Source organism: Rhagoletis zephyria, unplaced genomic scaffold (genome assembly GCF_001687245.7).
Source record: "Rhagoletis zephyria isolate East Lansing unplaced genomic scaffold, Rhagoletis_zephyria_1.1 Rzeph_scaffold_15974, whole genome shotgun sequence".
NCBI classification, from domain to species: domain Eukaryota; kingdom Metazoa; phylum Arthropoda; class Insecta; order Diptera; family Tephritidae; genus Rhagoletis; species Rhagoletis zephyria.
This window is the reverse complement of record NW_016173039.1, coordinates 1,165-12,369: the sequence shown is the minus strand read 5'-3', so window position 1 is coordinate 12,369 and position 11,205 is coordinate 1,165. Positions and strand designations below refer to the sequence as shown.

At 36.7% G+C, this 11,205-nt stretch overlaps 2 protein-coding genes across 6 annotated transcripts; both read right to left on the bottom strand.

The window, feature by feature from the left end:
• Positions 1–530: 530 nt before the first annotated feature.
• On the bottom strand, positions 531–9,127 carry Pat1 (Protein interacting with APP tail-1). Of its 5 annotated transcripts, none has more exons than XM_017635591.1 (8): positions 9,062–9,127; positions 4,722–5,326; positions 4,428–4,655; positions 4,268–4,369; positions 3,606–4,119; positions 3,152–3,317; positions 2,669–2,826; positions 531–2,599 (listed from the first exon to the last, which is right to left on the bottom strand). In XM_017635591.1, exons 1-8 carry the CDS (start codon positions 9,110–9,112, stop codon positions 2,474–2,476), a joined length of 1,950 nt encoding a protein of 649 aa, XP_017491080.1. In that variant the 5' UTR covers positions 9,113–9,127; the 3' UTR covers positions 531–2,473. The 5 variants fall into 5 exon arrangements, with proteins under 5 accessions (XP_017491080.1, XP_017491079.1, XP_017491081.1 ...); XM_017635590.1 differs by lacking the exon at positions 9,062–9,127 and adding an exon at positions 7,488–7,968; XM_017635592.1 differs by lacking the exon at positions 9,062–9,127 and adding an exon at positions 5,547–5,916.
• An 11-nt stretch (positions 9,128–9,138) lies between these two features.
• Positions 9,139–10,071, bottom strand: LOC108379256 (E3 ubiquitin-protein ligase MARCH7). Its single transcript, XM_017635595.1, has 3 exons — positions 9,798–10,071; positions 9,408–9,717; positions 9,139–9,326 (listed from the first exon to the last, which is right to left on the bottom strand). The coding sequence occupies exons 1-3, from the start codon at positions 10,041–10,043 to the stop codon at positions 9,184–9,186; spliced, it is 699 nt and encodes a 232-aa protein (XP_017491084.1). The 5' UTR covers positions 10,044–10,071; the 3' UTR covers positions 9,139–9,183.
• Positions 10,072–11,205: the final 1,134 nt, after the last annotated feature.

The following is an 11,205-nucleotide window of genomic DNA, read 5'->3' as shown; positions in this document are numbered from 1 at the left end:
TTTTAGTTTTATTGAATTATTTTATTTCTATGATGCAAAGCACGCACTGTGTTTAAATATTATATTATATACACTTTATATTATGTATGTGCGTATAAATGTATGTATGTACATCGTTTTTATGTAAATGTGTTTCATAAACCATTTTTATTCTTACTTCAACTAAGGCAATGTCTGTCTTCTTAGACGCATTAATGCAAAGCATTCCTCTTTTTTTTATTTCTTAACCAAAGAAGATAATTTTATAGAATTTTCGCCGCTTTATTAAAAATTGGCATTCGTTCAATGGTAGCGCATATTGAATATATNCATTGGTTTTTAGTTTTATTGAATTATTTTATTTCTATGATGCAAAGCACGCACTGCGTTTAAATATTATATTATATACACTTTATATTATGTATGTGCGTATAAATGTACATATGTATGTACATTGTTTTTATGTAAATGTGTTTCATAAACCATTTTTATTCTTACTTCAACTAAGGCAATGTCTGTCTTCTTAGACGCATTAATGCAAAGCATTCGTCTTTTTTTTATTTCTTAACCAAAGAAGATAATTTTATAGAATTTTTGCAACTTTATTAAAAATTGGCATTCCTTCAATGGTAGCGCATATTGAATATACATACACATGTAACTACATATATCGTCGCCCGTATGCCAGAAGCATGAATGTGTAAAAATTCAAATTTTGAGAAATTAAGTTTGAAAGTTTTTTATGAGACTTAACTCTATATTTATGCAATTGAAATTGTAAAATATATGGTTTTCGTGTACGCATGTCATTCTGGGTTTTGGTATAACATAGAACATAAAACATCCCCAAGTGTAATTAAATCAACCCAATAACTCAAAATGGATAAATTTGCACATTCCTGCTTTTAGCATAAGGGTGACGATATGTCATGCTTAAGGAAAAAAAAGGCTGATGCTTTCCATTAACGCGTTTAAGAAGACAGCCTATATTCTACACTTAACTGGCCGTGCTCTTTACCAATTTTTAAGTTTTTCTGTCAATATTTTAAGCATTGAATGTTAATAAGCAAATCAGTGATAAACATATTCACACAAACAAATTAAAAGTTTTCCTGTAGTACAATTTCTTATAAAACTTAGAATTGAATCAATTCGAAAAAAAAACAATGTATACTGTAAAAAGATTGTTTTATTTTAGTTTTTAAGACAACAGAATAATGCTGTGGATGAATACATATACCAATTGTGTTTTAAAACACTGAGATTTCAGTTGTAGTAATTGATTAACCAACTTGCTCGAGTCATCGAATAATCGCACAGCCCTAATATAAACGCATAAATTCTTGAAAACTAAGAAAACATAAAACATTAAACCAAATACTAAATTCGTATGTACTAAACTATAAGTTAAAAAACATATATACTGGAGTATCTAATACATAATTTTTAAGTGGAAACCAATTAAAATATAAAATTATAAACCTTGCCAATACTACACAATTGCGAAGAAGCAAAAAAAAAATTATACATTACTTTTTTAAGCGGGAAAATCCGTGGCGGGCATAAGAAAAAATATGCAAATTTATCATAAACGCGATTTAGGATAATTTTGCTATCGAATTCCGAAATACAATAATACAAGTGTATAATAAAAATTTAATATGTATTGGCGCATTTTTTTTAAATATTGCTATCGTCGTGTAACTCAATATAAAACAGCACCTTTTTAATATAAATTTTGTATGAATGAACATGATGTGAAAAAATCGCATATCTACATATATATGTGTTCTAAGCTTTAATTCACAAAATCAAAATTTCCAAGGCATTATATCATTCATATGAGCGTTTATATTTTCACCGGCTGTAGCAACAAAATATTTGTTCTACGCCACCTCTGCTATGTTTATCTAAATGTTTACTTTGTTAATAATGCCACAAAAGTTTAAGCAACTACTTCCCTAGCTTAATTTATCGGTTTATGTGAGTTTTTGTGCAATGCGTCTAAAAATTCAAAGTAGCTCTACATTTGTTTCTAGCTTTTCAAAAATAGACTTCACCTTTGTTCAGCTGACACCCTTAAAAATCTTAGCGGGAATCAGCTTTCTTTAACATATTTTACACAGTACTCATTCATATGATTTACAACAAACTAAACTAATAATGATGGTCAAAAATTAAACATAGGGCGTTTCGTTCTTTTCTCTTGAAAATATGTAAAAAAAAAACAAAAACAAAACAAATGTGCTTAGAATAATTAAAGTAAGCAGTGTGTGGAGTCGTATGTGCATCCGATGTAGCATAATCAAGTTTTCAATTCAAGCGTATCACTTTAAAGTACACAACCTCATACATATACAATATAGACTGAACAAGCAATCGATTGAAGACTTTGTGTCAAGCCGCTGCATATGGAAGTAAATACTATTCGCCTGTTTTACGTAGTCTTGAGCGCATTGGCGTGCCTATATATAGTACGTGTACGTGGGTCCAATCAATTATGTACGATCGTTCCCGTATCTGTGGTCGCGGTTGTCGTTGAATTTTGCGTGCACATGTTAAAGAATTGATATTTCACTTCTTCCAATGAGTAGTCGTCGCTAGCTTCAGCATAGGTTTTCTATACAGGAAAGAATACCCAACAAAATGAAGCTTTATATTTCCTAAAACACTGTTTTAATAGTCTTACGTTCATAGCGATATTCTGGCCACGTAACATCTGCCAATTTTCCAGTATAATCGCATACTTTAAATACTTTTCAAATTCGCGACGCGTTTCGTACACATGACACAAGCCTAAGTAGTCATATTCTAGTCCTGAATACGATTTTCCGAATAGGCGTAAACCTGTAAGCATATAAGACAAAATATGATTAGATATAGATAGATAGATAAAGAGGACAAGGCTTTTACTGCATACGAAGAGTATATTGGCCATACAAATGTACATAAATTTGTGATAAACATTTCCGATAATTAAAACTGTTTCCTTCTTTGAAGAATTTGAATAGGCCGGCTCTGGTTGCTTGGCGGCAAAGGAGCATTTAGCGAGCAAAGAAGAGCTGAAGCAAGTACTACATTTATACCAGCTTTGCCTTTAAGCGAGCTATTTCAATCAATGCCTCATTTGCTGATAACTTTCGAAAAATCATGTAACTCTACTAATACTTACTAATCTCAATGCTGCGCATGTACAATGATTCTGCTTCGCGATATTTTCCCATATGATAATTATAAAGTGAAGCCAAGTGACCAATCGAAAGACCCACTTCATAATCATAGGCACCCAAAAGATCTGTTTTAATTTGTATTGCTTTTAGATGCATACGTTCCGCTTCCTGTAAAGGATAAACGAAAATATATGTGAAAATGTAGTGGCGAAATAGTGCTTTTTGATAGTAGTTAAATTGTTAAGTAATGAAAAGGTCAATAATTTATATGGAGATTCCTTTTCCAGCATCTAGCGTGCTGAAGTTGTACGCCGAATCACGTCGATTCAATATCCACTGACCCCTAAACAAAGTTGACTGATAAGATGTGATCTGCAAAATAACAGCTAAACCTTCTACAAACTACTTTTGACGATAACAAAAAATTATACACGGAGCACGGATACACCTTCGTACCTCAAATCGATTCATAGTTTGATAAAGTCGGCCTAAATTGCCGTAGTGCTTAGCTGTTTGCACATTCACTTCGCCGAACATTTCCAATGATAACTTCAGCGCAAAATTATGCAGCTCCTCAGATTGGCGCAAAAGTCCATCTTCATCAGCGCCTCCATCAGTTAGCTTATCTAACGCGATTTCCTCAAGTAGCAACGCTTTCACACGTTTTGCTGATGCCAGCACCAAGTGATTTCTCGGCACTAAGTATTCCATAATTTCGATGGCTTTTTCGACATGTTTGCGTGCGCAAGAGAAATTACCGGTGCTGTATTCGTGAACATAGTAAGCATAAGAGAGATCCTCGTGTGCTATTGCTACATGAAAATTGCGATTGCCGAATATGTTACGTCTAATTTCGAGCGCGTCTTTGTAAACAATAACGCTTTGATACACTGAGTCGACATTCAGAAGGAAAAATCCGTAATCGAGTAAGCTGTCGGCATATTTTTGATGTTGTGCACCAAAGGTTTTTCTAAAACAAAAAAAAAAACAGAGATGAGAATCATCACATAGCCATTTCTCGAAATTGTATGCGAAATGTTGAATGCGATACATATACTATATAAACTCGAAACCGATTAAGATTCAAGAAAACTTGGATTTTGCTTATGCGCATTTACCTCGCCCTGTACGTTGCTTGACTTATTAGAAGATTCGCACGTTGAAAATCTCGTTTCACTACGCATGCCTTGGCTGCTTGCCGCAAAACATCTACTGCAATCCTAAAAGCCATGCAAAGCATTATTTATGATTAAATTTTAAAATTTCAAAGAGAAATACCTTTCTGGCGTTGATTCTTCTAAATGCCGCATGGCAATGGAGCTCCACATGTGGCTATTGTCATATTCACTGCGCGCAAAGTACATGGCCGAGAACTGAGTGTAAATTTTTGCTAATAATGCACGTGGTACATTGTCCTGAGACAACTCTTTGAGCAGTGCCACCGTTTCATCAAATGTGCGTTCGGCAGATTTAAAACTATATAAAGTAGATTGGGAATGTAGTAATCTGCAAAAAAAAAGGATTTCAGAGAATGTATTAAAATTTGTGATTTCTGCATAACGAATTACATACCTTTGCAGGCAATCAAGCCGCACGAGCATATGTTGCTTATCCGCTGGCATGTTACGCAATTTTGACGCTACACACTGTAAAATCTCTACGCTGTCCGCCAGCCAACCGGCTTCAGACAGAAACGAGCCCAACCGTAATCCAAAGTCGATAACCTCCAAACCAAAGTGAAAATCATCCAACGGTAATTCTTCAAAAATTACATCTGGGTCAATATCATTAACAACTGGAGACTCAGTTTTCACGCTTGAGTTCTCATACACGTCATTATCTTTGACAGTTGTGCTTATGCTTGCATTGGCAAATAAATCCACCATGGTTGGGGTAGTGGGAATATTAGGCGATTTCTTTAGCGGATTAGAGCTTGAGCTTGAGCTTGGCTCAGTTGTGGCAGTCTTGTTGAATTTTGTTGAGTCTTGTTTCTGGCGATAGCGCATGGTAAAGTTTTGTTGAAGTTGTGTGGATAGAAGTTTGCCGCTACTCATCAATGCGGTTAGACAACGAAAAAGCTTTAGACGCACAGGATCAAACCGAAGTAGTCGTTCAAAGGTGCTTAAATCGATGAGCTGCTCCAACAGCATGTCCTTAAGTTCATCATGCTTGGACATCTGGAATATAATCACAATCAGTAAGGTTATTTATACCACGTAAAATGTTTGTAATATGCCTAAATATGTTACAATAGTACCATGGAATAACTCTCCTTAAAAAACTGTACCTCTTCCGGGCGCGACCTCAAACCTAACTCAAGCTAAGCGTACTTTTCTTTTTTCTCGAGAATTAATTTAATTTTTGCAAATTAACAGCAACCCCCACCAAAAAACTTACCCTCGATGACCAACCTGTTTTTAAGTGGTTTCAACTTTGTGCTACATTTTAAAGGAATTCAAAATTTCAATGTGCAATCATCAAATAGCCTGGAATAGCTACGCGGTGGCAATTTTCTTTCGCTGTTCTTTATCAGTGCGAAAAATGGTCCAAGCTTTTTAATTGATTGCTTGTTCACTGCAGTGGGTTCAAAGACATTGATACTGCTCAAGTGATATGTAAAACAGACAAACGCGGCAACAGGGCCAGCCCATTTACGCATTTAGCTTCGTTCATCTCACAGGCGTCTTGAGGAGAGTCAGTGCAATTATGAAGGTCTTAAGCTATGTGGTTTTTTTAGAACACCTATTTATTCATGTTCACTAAGAACACCTACATACATATATATGTATGTACGTATGGATGTCTCCATTTATATAACTGGGCGCTTCTCTTGCTACTCCTTTATTAGCAATAAGAAAAATTTCATTTGTTGTTTTCAACGCAATACATGCATCAGTTTTCGCGTTTAATACAAAGAGGTTAAATGACTTTTGATTAAATTAAACGTGTACAGTATTTATAAACCTGTATCAAAAAGCTTACTTTGTTTACAAGCGAATTATACATTCATACATATCGCTGACTTAGAGTGAAAAGTTGTATACATAGCTGCGTATGTTTATGTACATATATGTATGTACATAGCTGCATATGTTTGCGAGATGAGGAAATTTAAAATATAATATGTACTACTTAAACTGGAATGTAAACAAAAGATAAGCAAAAGCATATATGTATATATTCGCGGTTTTTAATTTATATGCCACGTTTTCGAAACTTGCAAATCCTACTCCGTGCCCCAACATCGTTATGTTACGATATCATGAAACACTGACAAGGGTATCTGTTTCATTATACACCAGCCTATTGTTACGTATGAGCAGCATGATTCCAATAATAATTTATTATTGAATAATGTATGAGCAGCATATCAGTCGGCAGGCAACGTGTCACGCGGAATACTAAAACTAAATGAGAAGCACGAGCAAATACCGAATTGATAAGACTAGCCCTCAGTTTGCCGAAATTGAGGCGGCTGAATAGAATTGTCGGTCATTAGCATTTAATTATAAATAATTTAATTGTGCCTTAGTGATATTGTGACATGTGTACATGCATATGTATGTACGTAAGGCTACAACTAAATATGTACTAGGTATTTACATTTGCAAAACATGCGTCAAATAAAAATTTGAATGGAAAAGTGATGTCAAACAAAAAGTAAATACGTATGTACAAATAACTAAAGTGTGCTTGCAAGTCATCACAATTGTACTACAATCTACTTTTTCCTTATCAATTTTTATTCGTTATGGGTTGTTTTGTACACCGCTGGAGGTCACCTTGATTGACTGTATTCTTTCATTCTGTACTCAATGTTTATATTTCTGCACCAGCTGATTTTGGCTAATGTAATGTAATGACAATATGCATCTGTGTGTTAGCAAACATGGAGAGTTTTTCACATAATTGTAGAATAGCATGTGAAGGAAGCACTTCATCATTATCACTAATGCGAATAGCGCAACCGTCTATAAACACAATTACCAGCAGCTACTCCACCTTTCACAAAATATGTAGCTAATCTGTCATACTGGTTGCACGAGTCAAACAAGTCTCAGCGTCAACTGTTAGATATATATACATATGTATGTATGTATATACCTTCCCATCCCGTTCATTATTTAGTTAACATTTTTTTGGCATCTCGCTGGCAATTTCGCTTTCGTTTATGATGGCGAATTCGATTGGTAAACTATTTTTGCCTATCAGGGTAATGTTCGTTCTTTCATTCCAATTGTCCACGTGGGCATAGATTTATAGAATCTTTAAATACACTCCAAAATCTGAATATTACTCTTTAATTTTCAATGTAGTATAAGTAGGCACGTAACTTACCATGACATAAACATCGCTTAGTACGCCTGGTGGCAAATATCGCAACTGCTGCACACTATCCAGAGTTTGGACATTGTAATTGAGTTTGGCGACGTAGCAGCCGAGACATTGTTCATACAGCGTTGCGGGAGTTTTACCCTTTGTGAAGTCTTGCGCTATTTCCACCATTATAAATTCAATTTCGCAGCTAATATGAACCACTCGATTCCTGTCCAATACAGACAGTCGATAATCAGACTGGTCTGCTGCCCAACACGTTGACTGCGTATGACTTATTTTTCACCAATACACTTTGTGGTTTGTTTAATTTATATTCGAGCACTTGTATTGAACTTTTAACAACTTCAAAATACACACAATTATCGCCAAATGTCCGTAATTTCACAAACGACTTAAAAATATTCAATTGGCAAATAAAATCACAAAGAAAGGTTTTCGCTTTTCCTTGTAGAGTTTGTAAATTAGCTTCCGCAGTATGCTAGAGCGAGTACGCTACTTGTGCAAGAGGGAGGCCAGTCTATTGGGATCATAAATGCGCAACCGGAATCGGTGACTGTGTTTATAGACGGAAACTTTTATCGACGCGATTTTTCACATTCCCTTTTGGTGTTGCTGTTGTTGTTGTTGTAGCAGCATACAAATTCCCCAGACTTTTTGGGGAGTGTTGCTGGAGTGACAGTCCTTGGCCAGATATAAATCTGGGTCGTTCCGGTTACGTAGACCCGACTGTCGTGGGAACGTTTTGGTGTTGCTCGTTTCATTTGCACGCGGCGATTTGTGTGTATGCAATTGTTGTCAGCTGTGAACAGCGGTTCAATTTACACAGGCGAACGAGAGCACAAAGTGTGTTGCTCGAGCACGAGCAACTCGGTGCCCCTCTCCTTTCCTCGTCATGCTCTCTCCAACAAACGTCGAGTTGCGCCAACAAAAATCGCCGTGTGTAAATGAGCACTTAGTCTAGATTCAGACCGAGAAACTTTTGTCGTGGCAACTCGTTAGTTCTTGCAGTGGTAGTGTCGAGGAAGGGGGAAGGGCACCGAGTTGATCACCATTAGTACCCGTATGAGACTAGTTGCGACAAATTAATGCCCAATTGTACCCGATTGAGAGTAATCTCGGAATACTCTCTTTAGAGATTAGTTGCAAAATTTTTTGCAGGCTGACATGGCAAAGCAATACATGCACACTTTTTCACTAATACATGCATACTTTTCCATGCATGCGTTTTTGACAACTAATACGTATAGTTTCATTGTCTTGACAGCATTCTCCAATGTAAACGCGCCTTAATTCTGGTTGGCCCTTCACTGCCGACCACAACAATTGCGTACAAAGGAATTGCTTTGTGTGAACGCGAAGGACAACATTAAACGAGAAATTGCCAAAGATGGGAAACAAAAGTTTCTCTGTGTGAACCCAGTCTTAGGGACCAAAATACAACAGTTTTACGACCACTCGTCGATGCCCCTAAAAGTACGCTACTTCTTAGCTGAATTATTTAAAATGGCAGCCGTGTATTGCTCATACGCTCCGGTGGCAACATCCGCCTTATATGCTAAACAGATTATACGTACATATGAATACAACAGCTTTTTGGTGTAAAAGAATGCTTCGTTAATGTACATTTTATTTTATTTCGAACATTTTGTTATGTCTTATAGTTGAAATTAAAATTTTTATAGTAGCTTGCTACTACTCAAAAAACATCAAAATATTCGCTGTCGACTTCTATTACAGTGAAGTTCTCCTGATTTCCAAACATCCACCACTGATGCAGAATATTGCGAACGAATAGGAAACGAGTTGTTATAAATTCGAAAAAGTGGAAGAAGAGTGTACCTGATTTGAAACCGATAAATACAAAGGATTAGGTGATAGCACAGCAGCTATGATTTCGTAATTCGTAAACGAGTAACGTACTTGAGGTTAAGAGCGCACACGACGCCACCACCACTTCTTGCACAGTCAGCTGCTCGTTGGGACTGGCATTAATTTTGTCCATACAGATGAGCACCTGTTGTAGCACCACATGAGCCAGCGGCAGTAGGGAAATGCTAAACAGCAAATGCTTCATGATCGCACCGCCACAACGCGTCGAGAATAGTGCGCCGAACATGCGGCGTAGATTCAACTTCTCATCCGGTATATCGAGAGGGGTGTTGCAAATTTCACAATGCGTGTCTCGTCGATGCAAAATCCAACGCTTCAGACACGGTATATGTACGAAACCCTTGAACGCAAAACAAAAAGCAAATAAATATGCGATCGCACCAATCACCTCGCCTAACGTCGGATACAAAGCACACTTACCACACTGCCGCGACACTGGCAAGGGCAACGTGACAGCTGTATGTCACTTCGATTGCAACGACAAATGCGACAAGAGTTCCCAAATTCATTTGATGACTGTATCGTCGTTACCGATTTGCAGTCGTCTACGGCGTTGACTGGCGTCAGTGGCGCAGCATTGAGTGTCGTTGGGGGACCAGTCAGCTGTCCAGTTGCCACAACGCTGTTGAATAAGCGTATGGCCGTCGCCTCCGATAGACCCTGCATACCGGTGGTCCGTAGTCGAATGGGCGCGCGTGCCGATGTTGATGGTTGTCTCAGCAAGGCGTCAATTAGCGTGGCTCGTGCTCTTGGCAGCAATGATGACGGTGGAGGTGGAGGCGGCGGCGGCGGCGGCGGCGCTGGTGGTGCTGCCGAAGGTGGAGGAGTAGGTGAAACCAAAACCGGGGCCGGTGGTACTAGTTGAGCAGCGGCGTCGGATGGAGAAGACGACGTAATTGGAGGCGCTGGCTGCTGCAGCTTGAGGCCTTCGAAAACTTCCTCTATTGATCAACTAATAATTTTTTTTTTGATTTTCTTGCGATTTTCATACTAAAAATTTTAACATTTTTCCATTTACATATTTTGAAAATCCAAAGCAGCGACGCCTCGAGTTTGACAACAACTGCAAATAAATATAACGACACTGGAACGGAAGTAATTGTAGCAGGCATTTTCCACAAAATGGAGTAAGTGTTTCTTATCTAAAAATTTATCAAAAAGTAAGTTGTAGTTGTAAAAAATATATCTCAAATATTTCCAAAAAAATTGTACCATATATTCAAGACTCATATCGCAAAAGAGAGCGGAAAGTCTACTAAGACTTCTAGATTCTATACAGAACAGTACTGTTTATTTGTATGTATGTATGTAGATGGCATATCCGAAATACAGAAACGCTGAGATTCAACTTGGTTAACCAGTTTCCAGCAATAAACTACAGCGTGGAAAGCTATTCATATAACCAGAAAACTTGATTAGCAAGAAGGTGGGAACCCCTAAATTATATTATTATAACCATTGGGATCCTAAGAATTACAATATTTATTAAATATGCTTTTTGATATTTTATATAGATTTTGCAAAATATTTTATTAGGAAATAAAGGCTATTTTTATGATATTTTTGCTTTTAAAATAAAAATTATTTTTTAGTCCTACTCTTTGTGTACAAAATCAAAATTATTTTTATTTAGCTCAACAAAAAATAGTTTCCAAAACACTACCATAACATACATAAATTTAATAGTTGAGTTTTTATATATTTTCTATCGCCATAAAAACTACAACTCCCACATAATTTTATGAAAAAAAGAAATAAAAAATATTAGTCACGACTTTGTCCATTACAGTTACGATGTTGTTACATCTTTTTGCATGCCAGGTGACGA